Here is a 22098-nt window from a genome sequence, read left to right as displayed (position 1 = left end):
GGGCAGGGGGCCCAAGAATGTTGGCTGATATTCAAGGATCACCTACTGCAAGCTCAGGAGTGTTGCATCCCAACTAGAAGGAAGTGCAGCAGCAGGGCCAGGAGACCTCCTTGGGTCGATAAGGAGCTGCTGAGGAAAATTAGAAGGAAAAAAGAGGCTTATAAAAGGTGGAAGCGAGGACAGGCAGCCTGGGAAGAATAAAGGGATGTTGTCTGCTGTCATGTGGGACCCTGCAAGCGAGGTCCTTTCCAACCCGAACTATTCTATGATTCTGTTATTCTATTTCCTTTCAATACTCTAGCCCAACTCAAACAATTGCGCTTGCACTTAACACAGAATGCTGTTGCACTGCTATATGTAACTCCAAATACATAAAGATGCTAAACATTAACCCATGCCTAACACTTCACCAAGCAAGAATAGATTAGTGTTAAGAAATAAGAGATTAGTTTGCCTCTAAGAACCTGTTTTGTCAAATGCCCCATAGAGAGGTATTAAATTAAGTTTTCTGCAATGCCAAAGCTGTTTCTGTCTGCACTTTCCCAACACAATTCATACAGCTGCATAGCTCCCACTGCCTGCACTGTTTAAGGGTCCCAGGATTTATTTGTCAGGTTTGTTCTCCTTTGCAGGTGCAGGGAGAATGCTCAGATCTTCTTGTTCAGCGTTGTGATCGGAGCTATCATGGGAATGGTCCTTTGTAACACTGTAGTACACGGGCGTGGGGTATGGCACAGGGTTCTCAGCACTCTTTGCTTCACACTTGCATAACTTCCTAAAGGCAGCCCTGAACTTCTGTGACATGAGGCTGTAGATGATGGGGTTGATCGCACTGTTCAGGTAGATGCACAGGCGGCAGAAGAGAAGTAACCAGATGTTCAGGTACGGAGGGTCTGTGAAGGAGTTCACCACCACTAGTGTGCGATAAGGCATCCACAGAAGGGCAAAGAGGACCACCACGACAGCCAGCATCTTGGTCACCTTGATGATGGGGATGTACAAAAAGAGAAATAGTCAGATGGTGCTAAATCTTCAGCAGAGCTTTGCCACCCGGAGAAATGGTGCAGACAGCTAATTCAGCCTGCGCATTACTTGCATCTCCCTTTAAGCACTTTAAATAAGCATCTGAACCATTAGGCTATTCCTCTGTGAATCCATTCTGCCCATGAAAAAATCTTGCATAAATAAACCTCTTAAACTATAGGTTTTCATCTGCCATTGAAGAGCCTTTACAGCTCTTCAGGACAAGCATCCACCAGCCTGAAATGGGTTTCAATGGGCTGTAATGTATTACCCCCCATTAGGGGTTAATAATGGGAATTTCTAGACCAGAAAGAAAACCTGAAAATTGTACATAACAATAAATCAACGGGGGAAATGTCCTAGTTTTGGGTGGAAACTTGTCCAAAAAGTGGGGACCTAAGTTTTGGGGTGCCATTCGAGATATCTCAACTCCCTGCCCAGGATCTCCTGGTTTCCTATTGTTCCAGGTAACAAACTTCTAGTGCAGAGTAGCACTGGGAACAGAGGAGACTGTCTGGAATCTTAGACTTGTGCTGGTATGGAAGTTACTTAGCTAATTGGTGTGGGTTATTTTAATTTGCAGCACACTAGGGAAGTACTACATTAACATATAAGAATACACTGAGAATTTAGAAGTGAGCAGTAATTGCCCTTGGATCAAGTCAAGCTGGTTTAAGAATATGGGGTTTTGTGCAGAAACTCCAGTGATCCTAATAATTTCAACAGCTATTTCTGCCAGGTGACACCCATCCTCCAACAAATACTTATAGAATACACATGTCCCCAAGGAGGAAAGTATGAGTAAACACTGATGCTGCAAGCATATTAAGGCAGTGGCGTTTCAAGACTCAGAGGGGGAGTTGTGCAATAACTATAGTTCTTGATGTGGAAATAAGCAGTTAGATCACATTCACAGTCTCTCAGCTTTTCTTGGACTGCCTTTTTTTTTTACTTCATCACAAACAACTATGCCTTCCTTTAATGCTGTGAGCAGAAATCAGGCGTGGTTGGTAATGGCAACAAAACTTCCCCTACACGAAAGGGACTGTTATCAAGCTGAGGCCAAAAGAGGAGAGTTTTGCTGCGTGTGGCTTAATAGGAATGTGAGGGCACTACCCAGAAGAAGATCTTGCAGTGATACAGTGAGTGCTGAGGCTTTTGCCAAGACTGCACCATGTCTGCTGTGGTCTGCATTGCAAGACCTGGGAACAGAGAGCTCCTGATACCAGCTCAGCCCAGGAAGGAACAGATTTTGCTTCACCAGCATATGCCACATGAGCAGTGCTTATGGATGGGACCCGTGTTCCCTGAGCTTTTATACCCCTAGCTCTGCTCTCTGGCAGGTTTCTGTATGGCTGAGATTCTCCTTTAAAGCTAACACATCAATAATGTTCATGTGCTGCCTCCTAGACTGAAACATCTTTGGCTTTTGGGCTGTTGTAACTCTGCCTTGTTTGTGAAGAGTGATGTGAACTCTGCATTCAAATGACAATACCGGGGGAGTGTATCCTAATAAGGCTGAAAAGTAAGTTCATTCCAGTCCCTTCTGAGATCAAGAGAAATGTCTGGAAAAGAACCAGTGATTCATCTGCTTTTTAGCCATAACTGCCCCTGCTTTTTGGCTGGTGGTTATGCAAATGCCAGCTCACACAGCTCCCACTCAAGCAAGCTCCCAACACCTTCCTCCATGCCATAGATGACCACAAAGTGCTGTCATCTAAAGAGTGTTTCCTGCTACACAGCCTGCAGCCCAATGAAAAAGCCGCCTTTATCTTGGGAGGGAAAACTGTCTGGAAAGAGCACCATGAGGATTTATTACCTCCATCTCACTAAATGCCTTCAGTGCTCCCTGAGGATGCTGCGTGCAGCCCACAGGCCGGAACAGGCAACCCTGCCCTGAGCTTGCTGTAGGATTGAAATTTGCCTTTTCAAGCCAACCATTCATATGGACCACGCTCTCCTGGATGCAACTTCACAAAGCTGTGTTGACACAGGATGATTCCTCTGGATAAAACCTAGCAGTCTATTCCAGACTCACTCTCATACATCCACTGTGGGGAAGGAAATCTCCAGCGTTGTCTGCATCCGTGGCCAAAACCTGCCCCTGTGTCTTTCCTCAGCCTACATTGCTGAGGCAAGTAACTATAGTGCATTTGAGGTGCTCTGACCTTACTTCCGGTGTTCACATGCAAAATGAACCTAATCATCAATTAAAAGAGTTTGGGACATTCATCCTTAACTGAAGTAGTCCTGAATTATGGCCCCCTAAAACCAGCTTTGGCCCCCAAAAGCCAGAGCTTTGCTGTAGCCTCAAAGCATCCCTCAGGGGAGCACCATCTCAGGGACAGTAGTCTTTCTGACAAGTGTTTTACAACAGTTCTGTTGTACATAGTGTGCACACAACAGCTGTAAAGGGGCTGTGGGTAGAAGCAAGACAAGAGTTTGTAGTAAGAGGATTTCTTTTACTAGAACAGTTGATATTTAGCTGAAAACCATTTTTGAACACATAAACCAGTGTTGTTGCTGGATGGCCAAGGGTATCTGGTGTACAGACCCCCAACCATGCCAAAGCTATGGACAGCTCACCTTCCACCTCCACAGGCCAAGCCCAGTGTAACTTCTAGAGCAAACCCACTGTGAGCATCCTTCTCACTCCATACAAGAGGATCAGCATCTTGCATCCCCGCACAGCCCTTCCAACCCATCCCCTCTCCCAACGCAGTATCCAGTCTTTCCCCTGTCCAGGAGGCCACAGACACTCCTCCCCAGCTAGTGTCACCTTTCCCAGTCCAAGCACCATCATCCCGAGCCGCAGCATCCTTTTTATTAGGAATCCCGCTCCCTCTAGTGGTCCCTCTCTGGCAGGTGAAATACGTGCTTGGAGGTGGCTGGGTTTGAGTCTGGGACCCTTTCTCCTATAGGTGATAAATACAGCAAAACTCACACTTTGCATTGTCCTGCTCAGGAGTTCTGAGTTTTAGAGGCACCAGTGATGGAGCCATAGCAGTAGCTGCTCTGGAAGGAGAGGTCCATCCACCCGTGCCTATAGGTACTGCCTTGTAGCATCCAGAGACCTCACTGCCAAACACCCTGCCTGAGGCTCCCGCAGCAGACAGCACCCCTATAGTATTCTGCAAATGCTTTTGCAGAAGTCAGGACTTGCTTTAAACCTTTCCGTGCTGGAGCAAAAGGAGAAAAAGCTGAACTGGAAAGAGTTACAAGTTTATGAAGAAATACAAGTTCTCTGGGCTGCTTGCTTCCTCTCCGTGACTCTGAATCTTTTCTCCTGGAGAAGGGAGGTTCCTGTACAAGTCAGGCAATGAGATACTGAGTTGGATACATGAGGACTTTAGGACAGGCTGAAGCCTGTTTCAGGCAGTCTGGAAATCACAACAGAACTGATGATTTCAAGAATTCAAGCCAGATTCCCAGATTTAGTCCTTTCCTTTAAAATGAACCGTGTTTCTGCCTACTCAGAGTCTGAAACTAGAATGGGATGGCCTTCTCCAAGCAGCCAGCTAGCCTGCAAGAGTGTCCCATGTCTAGACACAGACCTGTCCAAAAGAGATGGGGCAAGTCTCTGTCCATGGGGGCAGAGAGAGAGGAGAGACAAGGGCAGAGGAGGAGCAAGGGCAGAAGGAGGTGAAAAGAGAAGGAAGTGGTGGGTGAGCTGACAGCTGAATGACAGAGGAGTCACTGAGAGGCCAACACACCACTGTGACACCAAGGTGCCTTCCCCAACCAGACCTGGGCTTGTGTCAGCTCTTCCTTCCCTTTGCCCTCTAAATCTGAGGTTGCCTGCCCAGGACTCTGTCTAACAGGTAAATCCCACTGGCATAATGTGACCCATCACTCCCCTCCAATCAGCAATTGATTAGCCAGCAAACATTCCTGCACTCCTGCCTCTCCTAAGTGATGCTGGAGCCCTGTCCTACCTCCAAGCCCAGCCAAAGCAAAGGGAGCCCATCTGTGCTGCCAGACCCCAGCTGGGTTTGGGGATGCTTCTGTGCAACAAACCAATCCTCCCCACTTTCCCCACAAAGGGAAACAAAACATTGGGACACCCCATTCCCTGCCAGAGTGCTGCTCAAAGCACTGAGCCCCATGCAGCCCAGTGTGCCCCAGCCCAGCAGGGAGCACCTACCTGCTTGCGGGAGCTCAGAGGCCCCCTGTTGCCCCAGCAGGAGGGCTTGAGGGAGCTGCCCACATGCATGGAGCCTGGGCAGGAGTGCTGCAGGCTGGTGGGCAGGGGACTCATGAAGAGGATGCGGGCAATGAGGCTGTAGAGGACAGTTGCCAGCCCCAGTGGGATGATGTAGAAGACAGCAAAATCCAAGAAGTAAATGGGCATGTAAAGGCTCCTGGAGACCCGATAGCCACAGCTGACCTGTGCCCCATCTGAGAAGGTGACCTGGGTTGTGTCCACCAGGAAGAACCACATGAGGCAATAGACAGAGGTGAAGAGCCACAGCGAGGAGATGATGCGTTTGGCACGGGACACGGTGCACAGGAGCTGCGCTTTGATGGCATGGCAGATTGCGATGTAACGCTCAACCGTGAAGGCGGTGATGGACCAGGCAGAGATGTTGATGCCCAAGTACTGCAAATAGGTGATGCAGAGGCAGCCGGCGTAGCCGTACACCCAAGAAGCCACCACTTCCGAAATGTTGGGCAGCCCAGCTGCCAGCAGCACGATGAGGTCGGCCACCGCCAGGCTCACCAGGTAGCAGTTGGTGGGGGTCACCATGTCCTTGGTTCGCAGCACCACCAGCACCACCATCACGTTGCCTGTGATGCCCACCCCGCAGATGATCAGCACCAGCAGGATGGTGACCACCTGCAGCTCCAGGGGCTGCCGGGGCATCCTGCCCAGCGTCTCATTGCTGCTGCTGCCCAGTGCGGCTCCTGGGCTGGCTGAGCCGTTCTCCATCAGCTCCCAAAGTCTTCCCTGGCGGAGCTCAGCGCAACCTGCGGCAGGGATCGGGATGGGAGCCGCTGCCCCCCCCGCCCCTCCCGGTCTTGGTGCCCGCCCCGGCTCCTCCCTCCCTTTTATCCTACGATTCACCCCAAGTCTCGCAGCCGCCCGGTTCCTTGCACCCCCCCCCCCTGCCCCCCCCCCCCCCCCCCCCCCGGCCGGGAGGGGCGGGGAGCGAACAGGACCTCCCCAGTCCCCGGGACCCCCGGGGTTTCCAGGACCTCCCAGCCGCAGGCACCACCAGGGACCGCTCAGAACCCCCCACATCCCGAGACCCCCCATCCGCCTCCCGCCTGCAGCACCCGCCTGCTCCCGCAGGGTCCTAGCGCATCCCTGAGCTGAAGAGGTGGAGGAAGGAGCCCAGGCAGGGGCCGGGGGTAGCAGGCTGAGAGAGCCGCAGGGGCTGAGAGCACCAAGGACTGTGAGTGCCTTGTGTCCCCAGCTGAGCCACAGGCTGCACAGTTCCTCCCTGGCAAGGAGAGATAAAGATGAGGGGTCCATCCTTCCTCATCCGCAGGAGGATGAGACCAGGTGATGCCACGGAGACCCACGGTCGTTCCTGTTTCCCTTGGGCTGGGGCAGAGGACAGTTACCCAGGACAATTACCTTCCCTGGGGGACAATACACATGAGGCAGCGCCCTCCTCATGCCGTCTTCCCTGCAGCCACCCCTGTCACAGACACGCATCAGTGTCACTTCTTTGGGGAAAGGCTTACCCAGTCTGGGCTGAGAGATCCCTTATCTTACCAGCGATGAGGCTGGGATAGCATGGTCAGTCTAGGAGATCCAGTGATGGTCAGTCTGGGAGATCCAGTACTTTTCCTAATGTTCAGCAGTAGCCAGAACTTGCTGCCAGCTCCATGCTTGCCCATCATCTCCAGTCTGTCAGAAAAAGCATTTTCAAATTGAAAGAGCAATTGTGTTTGCAGACATAAAATGCTAAGGAACCTCTAACCTGTGGAGTGGAGGAAAGGACAAGGGAAAAACTTGTCTTTTCATTAGATTAGATTTCAGCTAGAGGCAGAGCTGTCCCATTAATCCCAGGCACTGAGGCGCATATCCAAGATGTGAAGGATCATCCTGATGCTGAGTCGTTCAAGTCCAGCCTTTCACTGGTGAATTCCTCAGCCTGGGCTGTACAAACCTGGGTGGATAAAATGGCTTTTGCCACGGCCCAGGGAGCAGCAGCTTGTCCCCAGGCTGTGGCAGACACTTTCCCCTTTTCTCTGGGAAACTTTATGCCTCTATTTAGCTCCACGAAGGACAACCCTTGTAGTTTTTGACTCCCTACCATGACATTTCACTCACCTTTGGGTCAGTTATAAAGGACAATATTCTCTTCTTTTTCCATAGGGCTGCAGTGGCAGCCTGCACCAGGGCCAGCCTCACAGCTCTGCCCTACAGCCCTGGGCTGGGGATGCACAACAGGTCCCATCCCTGCACTTGGAGACCCCTCTAGGCTGCACTTTGCTCTAGCTTTCCCCTGTTTTTCACTTTAAAATCCCTCAAGAAATAACATCTGTTTAATGGTACTATTTAGGCTGCCTTCACCTACTTGAGCTGGCAGTCACCGCTTCAGGAGCCAGACATCAACCCCTTTAGTCATCCCGACAGCCCAAATTCCCCTGCTTCTCTCTCTCTGTCATCCTGCAGCCTCTCACCAGGAGCTGGCCAGCTGAGTGCTCACAGGCACAGATGTTCCAGCCTGTTACAGGCATACCCATCACCTACCTCCATGTAAGGACTGCTCTGATGACATCCATCACACACTTTTTGGGAAGGGGTGGCTGTGCATCTCTGTGCTGGGTTAGCAGCGCTGTACCTAGGCTGGGTGATCAGTGAGTTCAATGCCATCTTCCCTGTGCTCCTCTTGCAGCTCATCCCTCTCACTCTGCATTGCTGGGCAGCTCATTTAGTCCTATGTAAAGGAGATACCTCTGAGGCTTCACACATCTAATAATCAAAGTACTGCACAGATGGACCGATGCAGCAGTTGTTCACTGATGCCAGAGAGTGTGAGGGCATCAGCCTTGAGTCATAGGGCTACACTGTTAATAAAAAGGGAGGAATTTGGCTGCTTTTCTTTGGAGCTGTAAGTAAGTGTGGTGGATGTTTGCTTCCCTGTGCTGCTAGCTCAGTCCCCCGCACCCAGCCTTGTACAGGCAGGAGCATCCCAAATTAAGTCGTCATTTGAGTATACCTTATTTGTGGACTTCCCCTATTAATATGTTAACAGGTACACCCTTCAGACTCTGTTCCAGTAGCTCCTGGAAGGGTTGAGCTCTCAGATACGCAGCCAGAATAGTAACAGAAAATCATTCTGCAGTAACATGCATTGGATTCATTTAATGCAATGAACCAAACTGCTGGGGATTTATGCAGCTCTGCAGAGAATAACAGCACAGGGAAGGATGCTATGTGCAGCTCTTGAGGCACCACTTTTCCCTCACTTTTAAGCCCCCATTGCTGCAGGTATTTGGTTTGAGTAAAGCCAGGCAAGCACCAAACCCTGTGAAAACAAACATTGTCATCCTGTGTGCCAAAGAATTCCCTTCCCTGACTCTGGGTTGGCTGTGGGTGCCTGGAAGTGATTCAGCCGTGGGAGAAGAAGCCCAAAGTGCTTCATCCCCTCCAGCCAAGCCCAGCACCCATGGCATCACCTGAATACCCCATGGCCCCTCCAGGCCTCAAGACATTGCCCACAGTATTGAGTCAGGGTTCACAACTCTCACTGCTGACAATAAGCTCTGGTGCCTGCTCCAGTGAGCCCAATCCACCAGGAATTCTGCCTATGCAAGCCAGAAGTCAGAGGAGCAGGTGGAGGCATTGGCTTTCAGGGCAGGACAACCAAGTGGAAGCCCTGAGAGCCCTGGTCTTTCCTGTGTCTCCCACCCAGAGCAGAAACCAATGGCTGTAAGAGGAAAGTGGTTTGAGTAACCAAAGCTGAGACTTTGCCATCCCAGCAAAGCTCGATGCTGTGATGGATGTGAAAAATGATGCACCTTCTGGCTTGGGCACCATTGGCATCACGTCTGACCTGAACCACCCATCCAAGTTCTCATTCCAAAGACAGCACACAGGGTAGCATAAGCCTGGGTTAAGGACAGAAACACGCAGTTCCCAAAGCCAGTGATGAAGGTGGATTATGTGCTGAGGGGAGGGGGTATCCTGGGGGGATAATAGCAGTGATAACACTGAGGGGAGACAAAAGCACTGCATGCAATAATGTGAAAGAACAAAACCCTGGCAGAATAATTAGGCTGCAATTACAGGTTATTTCATATTCTGTGACATCTAAATGTCAACCTCGTAATGCTGTAACAACAGGCACTTGGTACAGCACCCCGCTGATGATGAGCACAGCCCTGGGAGAGGTGCAACAGTCTTTAGCTCTGCTCCTGCTCCCCTTCCACCAGTGCACAGAGCCACAACATGCATCAGGAGACATGAGGCTGCCCTCGCTTGGTGTCCAGGTCCAGGGTGTCATACCATGACTGGGGTCACACCAAACAGTGTGCCCTTCACCTTTCCCAACAGAAATGCCCAGGCAATGACAGTTTGTCCCCCACAGGGGTGGCAAAATGTTCCGAGTTCTTACTCAGCACCAACGCAAATATCCAGGAGCTCACCTGAGCTGGGGCCCTGGTATTGCAGAGCATGCAGCATCGGGCACAGGGAGCCGTGTTTTCTTTCCTCTGGTAAAAGGAAAAGGTGATTCAGCCCAGCTGAGCCCTGGGCTGTGACCTGCTCCTTCCTGTAGCTCACAGAGTTCCCATTATATTGTCTTAACACCAACGGCATGTTTCCAGCTAACACAAGAGGAAGTTTCCAGCCTCTCAACTTGGCCATTTCAGTTTCTCAACCCACTTCGAAGAAAAACCTCGGATCTAAGCCATGGATCACCCCAGCTGGGATTTCCCGGAGGAGGCGGACAGGCAGGACCTGCCCCATGGGCTCCAGACCCAGCACCAAGGCTTGCGACACAGGGCAAAGCCTCACTCCCCACTTCCTCCTGCCTGCGAGACGGAGCACGGTGCTGAGCCAAAGTGAAGGCAATGAGAGCCGTGATGAGCAGGGGTGAGGGTGGGAGTATGGAGGGGCTCTGAGGGATGAAAAATCCCTTAGCAAATAACGAGGCTTTTAAATTAGTTGTACTTAATATAAATATGTGAACAAATTAACTTTGTCTGCTGGTTAAATCTCTTCAGCATTTCTCTTTTGCACCATTAAGCAAACTCTGGCAAGGCAGCTTACCTCTCAAGCGCATAAAATGACTCTGTAATGGGTAACATTTTCTATTTGTCCTACCTTTATCTTGCTGAGGAACAACACCTTTCAGGAGAACAAAGCAATTTCCAGCAGTGCTGCCTCCTACCAGCTCCCCTGGCCAGGGAAAACATCACAGCCCAATTCGACACCAGGGACAGCATAGCTGATGTGCTGCACAAGCTGTTCCTGCACAAGCAGGGACCATCAGTGCATCCTCCGCTCCTCAGGGCCTCCCTTCCCACTTCTGTTCCTGCTGACACCCACCAGGGAGGTGAAAAAGCAAGTTACTGCAGGGATCGGGCTCCTTCCCGCTGCGCTGGCAGGTCCCCTCTGCTCACCCCACACAGGCTGCCCTGGGTCTCATCTCTGCCGCACACTTCTTCAGGTTTAGCTCCATACCCGTGGTTTTCCCATGGCTCTCCTCACTGGTACCGCAGGCTGGAAACCACTCAGAGCTCTTCTTCCGCGGGTCTCCCACTGAAGTGTCACATTTGTGACAGTTCCCTGTGTTTAGTTTCTCACATGAAAATCTGGGCTAAGTGGCATAGTGGTAAAGAGACAGCTTCCAACATCTCCTTTCTCCTCAAAGCAGATTAATCACTTAACTGTATGATACATACGTGTATTCAATGACATCAACTCAAGCAACAGTACTGCTGTGGTAACACCTTTTCACAGGCATTGATTCCCCAGTGCTATTCAAGTTTATCAGCCTTCAGCATGCACACATCCTAACATCAGGGCAACTTCACCTCTGAAATAACCATAGTAGATATCAAAGTGGCTTTTTCCTTCTGGCAGTAGCGAGATGACACTTCACAGCACAGTGCAACACCTCACAATGTTTATTACCCTCCTTTCTAAGCGACAAACCTCAGCATGACCATGACGAAAGGTAATTTTTTCAGCTACTCACCTCCTCACCAGCACTTCACAAAGTGTTCATCTTCCAAACCCAAATTCTTCCTTTGCTGATTTCTATACAGCTTTCAAAGCTAAACCCCCTACATTAGGGTCACAAAGCTGAGGAAACAGGTGGCACCTGGGGCACAATCCATTGCCTCCTATGGCAGGAGAACTGACCCCTAGCTGCAGGCCAGCAACAAGGGCTCTCTGCCCGTAGCTCCCTGTCAATGAAACTGGTGTGATACCCACCCAAGAACTTTATAAATCTCATTCTTGGTCTCTTCTGCAAAATGGAAATGGGAGCACATCTCTGCCTCGTGACGGGTTATGAAGGCTGCAACTCTGGGGCCAGAGGCAGAGTGGCAGCAGCTCGCACTGATCATTATCCTTATAAGCAGATGTAATTACACTAATCAAGGCTTGCCTGATGTTGAATTTTACTCTAGAAGTGCAAAGTTCCCAGGGTTAGTCTTTAGCAGTTAAAATTTAGTGGGAGCTGAAGGAAACTCTAGAGAAGACAGGGAGAAATGCTCTGGATGAGGGTCAGTTTTCCCTGATAAATATGATTTTTGAGGCTGAAAATGGGTGTTTCAGAAGCTGCCTCACACACTGCTCAGCTGCCCTGGCTGGGAGCTGGGCAGTGCCTGTGCAAAGGATGCAACGGGACACTCAGGCTGGTACTTTGTCATCTTCATCCATCTCATCCACGCCAAGCACCCATTTGAACCCAGAGGGCCCATCTCTAAAACAAAACCCATCCCCATGTTTATCTGCAGCACTTCACTCTTTCAGCCTCCTGTCCCCATGCTCCAGTCTCCTCTGAAGACCTCTCTCAGAAGGTAGGGAGAGGATCTACACATGCCTTGGGTGGGGAGGGGGTTCCCAAAATGCTGATAGCCATGAAAAAATCTCTCTCTTAGAGCTTAGTGCAAATGTCTTGCCAAAAAGATAATGCTTTAAAAGGAAAAGCTTCTTTTAAAGATGTGGTTGTTGGAAGGCAACAAGCTGCTGGGATGGTTTGCTGGCTGAAGGGGTTCCTCTGCTCTCCTCCCAGCTATTTTAACCCCTGGATCCAGACAATTTTGGCTACTCAGTGGTCACATGGAAATCCTTCTGCTTTCCCCAAACAGAAAAGCACAGAGCACTGTCTAGAGAAACCCCATGACAAAACCCACTAGTTGCTGTAGTGGCAGAAAGGTGCTTGGATTAATCATCAGAATAGGAATTAAGAAACCTGGGGAGATGACTTAAATGTGTGTATATGTACATATATATATATATATATATATATATATATATATACACAATCCAGACCTACTTTGTTTCAAGTACCTCAGAAGCTGAGAGAATTTGGTGCATGTGGCTGCAGCTGCCACATCACTTCTGTAATTTAGTCTCATTGAGATGCATTATATCAAATAATTACCTTAATGAAGACCATAATGGGAGAAGAGAGGAAAATAATAGGGATGCTTTGAAGAAATGAAGCTGTGAAGTTCCTTTGTTTTTAAGCTGGCATTGATTTATCTCCCCTTACTCTGGCTCTTGCCCTTACAGAGGTGTCCGTTCTGCCTCTCATTCAAAAGGAACATGTTTCAGTGATGGATTTTTACATCTACAATACCACAGCTTCTGAGTTTGAAACAATCCAACACGTAAAACTAGACCTCGGTTCAGGCAAGTCCAGCCCTCCACGTCCTGCTGCTTCCCTGTTCCCTGCAAAGCACTGACTTGAATGTCAAGTTTCTATCTACCACTTTTGAAGTTTTCCATAATGCTGGCCTAAATTATTCTAGATTGGAAAAGTCCAACCGTTAACCCAGCACTGCCAAGTCCAACACTAAGCCATGTCCCTCAGTGCCACACCTACACATCTTCTAAATACCTCCAGGGATGGTGCTTCCACCATTTCCATTTCCTTGGGCAGTTGTTCCAACGCTTGACAACCCCTTTGGTGAGAAAATTCTTTCTAATACCCAATCTAAACATGCCCTGGCACAACCTGAGGCCATTTCCTCTCATCCTGTCACTTTTTACTTGGGAAAAGAGACTGACACCCAGACCAGCCTTTTTGGCTGCTCTCATCCTCTTCTGACTTTCTCCAGCTATTTTATTTATATTTCATTTAAAGAGCCGTTGTGAAGTGATTCCATAAACTCCTCATGTGCTGATTTCCACAAACCCCCATGCCCAGGATGTGCACCTCATGTTCATATTGGTCTTGAATTTGTTTCAGTGGGTGGAAATGACACTTTCTTAGGTGAATAAACTATTTTCTAAAGTCTTAGATTTATCCAGTGTAACCCGGATATCTGTGCATAAAAGCTGAAAGGAAAAGTTCCCTTAAAGGTAAATTAATCAAATCAAAAGAGTTTCTTTTCTCGCTGTGTACTTCTTCCAGTATGGATGTGGTTGGGGAGGTCAATGAGCTCCCCCTCACCCCACATCCCACATATTACCCAGCTAGCCTTCCCTAATTCTGCAGATATCCTCAAAGTCATATGAGTTATCTCCCACCATTCTGGGAACAGCTGGCTCCAGACCTTCTAGATTAAAATTAAAAAGTGAATTTTTGAGCCCGTTTTTCTGAAATTAATGCAAAATGTGACATTTTGCCTTCTTTTTGGCAAATAGTTTTCCCCCGACTCCAAACACTGCCTCTGTGAATTTAAATGCATAATCCCATGGCAGAAGCCTGTGCCCCGCCACTGCCACAGTTCTCAGGCATCCCCTGTATTCCCAAAAGTACCCTTAGTTTCTCTCCTTGTTTTGCTCCTCCTGGTGCTTCCTGGACAGCTTCTCGTAGAGGTGAAGCACTCGCTTCTCCTCCCAGCTCTCAAAGAAGGAGGCTGCAATTGCTCTGCACAGGCGATGCGCGTAGGTTTCCAGGAATACGGTGGCATAGAGGATGCAGAAGAGCAGCCCCATGGCGAGCAGCACAGAGGGGTTGGGAGGTGTCGGGGGGCTGATCCTGCAGTGGGCAGAGCTGAAGATCAGGTGATGCTGGTAGCTTCTCTCAAAGTCCTGAAGTGGTGTTTCTTGGTAAGGAATCCCCAGAATTTTTGACAGAAAAGGCACAAACCTTATTTTAGCCTGAAATAGAGAATTAAAAGTTAAGTGGGGTACGAACAAACCCCAATCAACTGATTACTACAAGAACATCAGCCTGGGGGTGTGTAATTACTGTTACAGGTTGTTTGGGTGCATTAAGAGAAGGACATTGAAATGCATATACACTTCAGGCTGAGGGAGAGTAACAGCATGCTGTGTACATGCTAAGCACTTGGTATGGTGAGACCCAGCCCTACCTGTCACTTCTATCTGCTGTTACAGGTATTCATTGTGTGAGATTTACAATGAAAAACACAATCCAGACAGCAAGATTAGTGGCTGCATATTTGAATATTAGAGGTTTTCTTCTAAGCCCTGATTATTTTACTGTAAATTCATCATAAGCAGCTATCTGCACTATGAAACCCTGGGGGCAGGGAGGGAGCCAGGCTGCATGGTAGAAGAGAAAAACTAACAAACTAAAGCAGAACTAGCCCAGCTAAAGGATATTAAAATAGAAACTGGGTAGGTTTGTGAAAAGGATTGCATGGGGTGACAACAAAGCCAGTGAACAGGGCTGTCTCTTTGAAGATCAGTTAGTGCAGTTTGATAAGGAGACATCCTCACAACCCAGATGTGTATTCATCTGCTTCTCCATTCCTTACACTCACTCTGCCATGGGGACAACAGTGCTGTAGGGTCACCCATTCCTCCACCTTGCCTAGGGTGGATAAGAGATAAAGAACATATCTGACTGTCACATGCTAGCAGTGCCTTTACAGCATGAGGCACAATTTGCTCCTTTTCTTTCTCTCAAGGGGCTGTAATTTGGAGCTACTATTAGATGTGCTGGAAGGAGCAACTGAGGTTATGCCTCCACTTCCTCTCCCCCAAGCCTGTTTCATTGCTAGTCTAGCTGCTTGCTGGGAAGGGAAGTGAGTATAGTGCAAATAAGGCTACAAAGACTGCAATCCCTATTGCTGCCTCCTATGACGTGACGCACAGCATGGTCCCAGTACAGTGAAGGGCAAGGGACCCCGGCACTTACACTGTATTTGATGTTGAGAGCAACAGGCACCATGGAGAACTGAGCTGCCTTTCTCACTGCAGTGTCTGCCATGCTGAATGCAAAGTGGTCCATGGCCATGACCGCCAGGATCAGCATCAGGGCCACGGTGAGGAGCATGGCTTGCACAAGGCACAGCATCACTTCTTCCCGGGACAGCTTCAAGCCTGTTGGTCGAATGAGGGGGTTGGATGAGCCCACCAGCAGATGAGCTGCTTTTCTGTCCACAGCTAAACGCTCCAGCTTCTTGGTGATGTAAAAATTGTCAAAGCGGAGGTTGGTGAGGTAATTTTTCAAATAGCAGCTGGACTCAAAACAGAGATAGAGCATGGAGAAACCAGCAACCACCTTGTTGCCCACTCGTACAGCATATTTGACCAGTACCTCAACAGCCAAAAAGTCCCTCCTAATTTTCTCACCAGCAAGATGCATTTGTTGGTAACTCGAGGAGCTGTTCTTAAGCAATGAAAACTGAAAATGTCCATTCATAGGCTTATAAATATGAATGGAATTAACAGTTTCTTGGATTGCATCCCCAAACTCCCAGGTTGCTGTCTCTAGCAGAGCAGTTGAGTTCAAAAGGCTCTCAGAGGAATTCTTACAGATGCATTTAATAACTTGCAGTATGGTTTTAATGTTGCTTATGATGTTGGGTGTTATGTTAACCACTACTATCATGACGCAGGTTGATAAGAGGAGCTTCCGGCCTTGTTTGGTACCTAATGTAGGCATAATGATACTGAAGACACAACGTGCAGGATGCACCAAGAAAAGGGCCAGGAGAAGGAGCAGACTGAAGAAGATGGCCATTTTAATGGAGAGATGCCAGGAGTACTCCAGGGAAGCAAACATCCAGTTGTAAAAGAGGCCTCCTATCACTGCTGTGACACAGGAACACTGCAGGAACAAAGTCCACACCTCTCTGCTGTTTGCTGGGACAGGCTTGGTGTAAACTGACCATAGGTCTGCGACAGTCCTGCACACCTTTGGGAACAGAAAGTCTTCACAGTAGACACGGGCTCTCATGCTGTAAAACAAACAGAGGGAAGTATGGAAACACATTAATTGGGGGCTTTCTTGAGATGATCACCCATGGATCTTCATAATGTCCTTTTCCAGGTGCCTCTGGTCTCACTCCTTTGCTAACCTGAGTAGCTGGGACAGAGATCTTCCCTGAAAGCATGCAGGACAGGGGAGTTCAAGGTATTTCTTGAAAGATTCAATACCAAGTACAATGTGACTGCTCCTCCTCTAATGCAAGCACAGGAAAGCATTGAATTATTCTGTGAAAATCATAATAAAGTAATTCAGAGAGGTCAGCTCAGTGCCAGTGGCTCAGAATGGCTTTAGTTGTTATTTAGAGGATGCAGGAGGGAGAAATGGGAGGCTTCTGGCTGCTGTGGAAATTGTTCAACCAGCTCTATAATTACAAGGTGTTCAATGGATAAGAGGCAGTTGAATGGCAGTTCCTGATCTCCATGCCTCTTAAATGGAGACCAGCCCAAAATCTGCAGGTTTAAATGTGATGAATGCAGAACTGATCAGAGAAAACAGTTTCACACTGAAGCTCCAGTGCCAGAGGAAATCTCCAAGGATGTGAATTTGGCCACTGCAGATGGGATGAAATGTCCCATAAAGCTATTTAAATGTCTAACGAAAACAAGCATGTGGGAAGAAATATGATTTCTCAGGTCTCCCATCTGGACTGATTCTCCAGAGACCAGAAAACTTGGTGGGGAGAAGGAGCCTCTCCCCAGGATTAAACCCAGCCAGGCAAACCCTGGGGACTGTCCTATGGGGGGTGATTTTGACTAGGAAAGGAGGCTTTTCAGGGGAAAAGGCCATTCAACAGCTGTCAAGGCAGAGGGAAGAAGAGGGATTAAAGCAGTCACTACATACCCAGTGGCAGAGAGGTGCCCCACTCTTGCTTGAGAACTCTCCATTGTTCCGAGAGAAGATTGTGGATGCAGCTCCTGGCACACACAGGATGGGAAATCAAAGCAACTACCACCACAGACAGGGGTCCAAAAAGCCAAATAATGCCTTAAGGCAGTTCAGATCAGCAATGTTGGCAATTCCTGACCTGAGCGGGCAAACCTGGTGTGTGAAGCCCAGGGAATTACATGACTGCTGAGATGCCCAACACTGCTTGGGCTTTACACCGCTTCTGGTCCTACTGTTGTTGCAGAGAATGTTTGTTTTCATGACACATAGCTGAGAAAAATGAGTCAGTGACATACGGACTGGTGACGAGGGAACAAGCATCACATGGGCTGTGGGGAAATCAGCCGTGTCATCCCAGCTGACTTCTCCTTGCACTGCCCACCATCAAGCAGCAAGGTTAGGACTTCTCTCAGGGAGAAGGGGAGCTTTTCCTCTTTCAGACATCAGCCATAGCACAAAGGGCATGGTGGGATCCAGCAAACCATGTGCTGATAATGTTCATCTGTTCTGGCAGTCTGCTGCTCCCTGCTGAATCCATGAGCTCGTATGCCAGGTTCATAAGCTGCTTAAAGGCTCATCTTAGTCCTAGTAGAGGAAGATGAAGCTTCAAACTTGAACCTTTCCCAATTCCCTGCAGCCAGCAAATCCACTGCAGAGGAAACCCTGCCACAGGCAGGATTCTCAGGCTGCTGAGAAGTTCCCAGGCCAGGATGTGCACTCCCTATGGGACCAACTCACCTGACCCCTGGGATGTGCAGGGCAAGGAGCTCCAGGCACCAAACCTGCTTGCCAGGAAGTGAGGACCAGCCTGTGGTGCCTGCTCCTCAGTTATGTTTCCAGAGGAAAGGAATCTGTGTTCTCTTATCAGCTGGCAAACAAGAAACATGTACAACCACTGCCTTCCCCTCACAGGGAGCTCGGGGGTTACAGGAGCCTTCCCTGGCTCCCACCACAGCTGCCCCTTTGTCAAATGTTCTCACACTAAGCCACCACTTGCTGGTAAATGTGACTGAGCTCACCCATCTGCTGCTGAGCCCATTCCTTATGGGACCCGCTGCTCCAAGCCAAGCCCTCCTGCAGGCTGGGAACCAACAGGCCCCTGGGATGTTCTCATGCTCCCCTGGGCAGGAAAAGGCAAAGGGCTGGAGGTCAGCCCTGTCCTGGCTGCCCCTGGGGACAGAGCACGTGGGGCTGTGCTGTCCAGCGAGCAGTGGGGGAGCAGCACCTTCCCCAGGGGACATGGCCAGACCTACTTCTGCAGCAGTTGTTGGATGAGCAGTGATGAGCCCAAGCAGTCAGAGCAAACCCCCCCCCACCTCCTCAGCCCCTCCTGCAGGTACCAGACAAAGTCCTTGCTGCTCCACTCAACAGCTCTGCTTTGTAGTTAATCTCCTTTTTACTGTGTGGTTGGTAGAGCAAAGCTTTTCTCCTTGTGCCCATGAGAAACCCTGACCGGCTCCAGCTGGGAAGAGGCACCAGCCAGGCGGGCACAAAAGAAAGTGCTATTTGTTTGGAGCATCCATAGCAATTGCTTGCACAGTCCATGAATTAGGTCTTAATTCAATGTGCAGACTGTAAAGGATCACCCCAAAATGCTCACAGCTGCATCCTGCAAAGCTCATCAGATTCTCCTTCTAAGATTAAACTTCTTTCTCATGGTACTTCAGAGCTAACTGATAGTAACATCAGCCCCTGGGACCCCATCCAGGCTAAGCAGGTAGTTTTCTGGGGCAGAAAAATGAGAAAAAGGAAAAGTTAGCCATAGACTATAAAGAAGCCCACAACATTGTGATCAGTGTTTGCTGCATGTGCTGCTAATGGGAGCTGAAGTCTGGTGGGAAATTGTTTCACCAGTAGTGACCAGCACCCAGAAGTGTTTGTATGCAAAGTCAAACCTAGGTTTTTCCTCTTGCTCAACTCAAAATTGATCTCTGCGGGCTGGGGGGGGGGGTGGGTTATATCCCAAACTGATAACCTGCAATTGAGCTAGAACCATCAATGCCCAAGTTTCCCCAGGACACAACGAACAAGTTTGCTTTGCCATAAAAAGCATCAGCAGTGTGTGATTATAGAGATACAAGACCGGTGGGTGAAGGGGGACAGGACCGCGCATCTCAGCAAAGCAATTGTGACATCTTGCGGTCACATTCTGCTAAAGTACCTCAAGGTCTGCGCTCACTTCAGCTCAGAAACTGAGGAAGTGAAGGAGAAGAGGGAGGCTGTCGAGGCGGTGTTGGGGACGCGGACACTGTATCCCCTGGGATGCTCTGAGGTGCCTTTTCCCACACTGTGTCACTGGGGATCTTGTGGCTCAGCTCCTCGGTGGTATAAAGGGACTTCGATTTTTTGACAAGCTCCAGTTTCTACAGAGCTCAAGCTCTAACAATTTCTAACATCCCTGATTTAGACTTTTGAACACCACAGTAGGAGACAAGGAAGAGAACCACATGTCTGCAACTAGATTGCTGTAACCATAAGAAGACAACAGAGGGTTTCATTCGTGTCGTAGCCAGGAAGCACAGCCTGGCTTCACTCTGATTAGGGATGGTGACTGAGCTTGCACCCACCAGGGCAGAGATTTCACATCCATTTCTGCTTTGCAGACTGCATGGCTCAGCATGGGTCTCAAGACAGCAAGAACAAGAGCCTCTTGCCAAGACACCATCAAGTTCAACCTGTAGTGACAGTGTAACCCCACGAGGGTGACAATGATGGGAGGGGGTGCAACATAAAGGAGGAGCTGAATCACAGGTAGAGCATGGGGTACATGAACTATAAAGGTTAAGAAAACAAAGATGATGAAAGAAGGGCTAGAAGTAGGATGATTTAAGGCTGAGAACATTTCTTCATGGCAGTATCATCAGCACCTGTTGATCACATTATTCTGCCAACCCAAGAAGTTGAGGATGTAGGAAGGATTAGCCCATCAGTGGTGATTCTTTCCTTGCTAAGATCACATGCAAACAAACAACTTACGTGATACAGAGCCAGGTCATGTCTTATTATGTTTCTACTATAGAAATATAGAAGAATCACAGCAATATCTTTTCAGTGACAGATGAGGGATACATGTGATAAGGGAACCAAGGCTATCTAAGCTGCAACAGCTGAATTTCCTCCATCATGCCAGGCTTTCCTTTGTTTCAGGAATCTTTCCCTTTCTCTCCTGAACTCCCAGCATCGCTGCTGAGAGCAAATTGGCTGAGCACAGCCCCAGAAACACTCACTGCTGCAAAGACCCACATAGCAGCTCTTCTGTGTGGACAGCTTGTAAAGCAGCCCGAATGCTTCTAGGATAAAAGATGCTACAAAATGCTTTCCTACTGTAAATAAACCAGAATAAATTTCCTCCAAGTCTCAGGAGAACATGTGGATGTTGATCTAGGGTTGGATGGGGAACATCAAAGGAGCAAAGCAGAGATATTCTGGATGTTGAATTTCAATGTGTGAGTGGCATTTCCTGTTAATTAAAATTCACAAGCAGGCTGCTAATGTGAATGGCTTTTGTTCTGGTTGCTGGATTTTTACACTCCTACAGAAACAGTGCATAGGCAGGCAAATTTCCTTCAAAAATAGCGCAGCTGAAGTTATAGCAGGTTAGTACAGAACTTGAAATGCCCTTTCCTGGGAATTTTCATATCTCTACTCACAATCACAGACCCGTCAAAAATAATGGGGTTGACTTACCATTAAAGCAGCTTTGGGCAAATTTCAGTCCTAGCAGAAGCAAATGGAATCAGAAGTTATTCCCACAGGGAAGGTGATCCTTGAACCCCAGAAATGCTAAATCTTCAAATCTTTGTTTAAAATAAAAGCTCACAAATCAAGCAGGCCAGCCCAGTCCTGCTCTTACAGATGCCTGGATGTGGAAAAGCAGAACTGGGTAATGCTGTTGTCCACACACCTTAAACCAGCTCCCCTGGTGAACCCTTGGAAACGCAGAGGCTGCTGATAGAGCTGGCAGAAGCCAGGTCTTTGACCGAGGTAGAGGTTTAGGATCCAGGTGCTTTCACACCTTTCCCAGGTCTGCCAAGGCCCCTTTGTGTGACATTGGGAAAGTCACTGGTCCCCCCTCTGTTTCTGATGTCAGCACAGAGATAAAACATCTTCCCTGGCTGCACTTGTGAAACACCTTCTGATCTCTAGACAGAGAGTGCCACAGACATGCCAGGATGCTAGCAGTGATTTCTGGAGGCTTCTACACAAACTCTGTGGTCTCAGTTCTGCTTTCTTACCCGAGTAAAACTGCCCTGGATTCATCTAGGATGCTCCAAGGCAGAGCTGATACCTGTAAGCAAACCTGTGACCCTGACATCTGCAACAGAGCTGGACTGGATGTTAACCCTTTGAGCCTCGAAATTAGACAACCCAAGTCCCTCACTGCCTGTCCTCCAGGCTGCTGGGACAGATGCAGCTCTGTTCCAGTGACAGACTCCAGCCTCTGCAGCAGCAGCTCCAGCCGCAGCAGGACATGGGGACAGCAGGGCTCCTTCCTGCGGCTCCCAGCCGTGCAGCACAGCCTGTTCCCTGGCCCCAGGACAGCTGGGAAAGTGAACCGTGGTGAACAATTTCCCCTCCCCATTCAGCCCATCTTCACCAAAGCATGACAAGGAGCATCGATGCAGATCAACAGTGCCCGAACCCAGCACGCAGCCAGCATGGAGCTGCCTCAGGGAAGTGGGACAGCGAGACAGAGCATCCACAGCAAGGACTGCTGCCAGGGCTGCACCTCTTCAGCAGAGCAGCCCTGAGATGTAGAGTGAGAAGCTTTCCCATTGCTCCACTGCTTAACAGGGCTTCGTTTTGCTCAGGTGAAGCAGGAGACCTCATTGCCCTCCTGCTCCTCCTGGGAACCACTGCCCCA

At 49.0% G+C, this 22098-nt stretch overlaps 2 protein-coding genes across 2 annotated transcripts; both read right to left on the bottom strand.

Annotated features, from left to right (window-relative positions):
- Positions 1–219: 219 nt before the first annotated feature.
- LOC134175901 (thyrotropin-releasing hormone receptor-like) lies at positions 220–6093 on the bottom strand. Its single transcript, XM_062642323.1, has 2 exons — positions 5168–6093; positions 220–981 (listed from the first exon to the last, which is right to left on the bottom strand). Exons 1-2 carry the CDS (start codon positions 5951–5953, stop codon positions 604–606), a joined length of 1164 nt encoding a protein of 387 aa, XP_062498307.1. The 5' UTR covers positions 5954–6093; the 3' UTR covers positions 220–603.
- A 6353-nt stretch (positions 6094–12446) lies between these two features.
- OCSTAMP (osteoclast stimulatory transmembrane protein) lies at positions 12447–19038 on the bottom strand. The gene is made up of 3 exons (XM_062642100.1): positions 17190–19038; positions 15273–16317; positions 12447–14266 (listed from the first exon to the last, which is right to left on the bottom strand). Exons 1-3 carry the CDS (start codon positions 17231–17233, stop codon positions 13925–13927), a joined length of 1431 nt encoding a protein of 476 aa, XP_062498084.1. The 5' UTR covers positions 17234–19038; the 3' UTR covers positions 12447–13924.
- Between the last annotated feature and the right edge of the window lie 3060 nt (positions 19039–22098).

This window comes from Pezoporus occidentalis, unplaced genomic scaffold, assembly GCF_034315485.1.
Source record: "Pezoporus occidentalis ecotype Australia unplaced genomic scaffold, CSIRO_AGI_Poc_V1 ctg70, whole genome shotgun sequence".
NCBI classification, from domain to species: domain Eukaryota; kingdom Metazoa; phylum Chordata; class Aves; order Psittaciformes; family Psittacidae; genus Pezoporus; species Pezoporus occidentalis.
The sequence above is the reverse complement of the archived record's forward strand: the minus strand, read 5'-3'. Positions and strand labels throughout refer to the sequence as shown.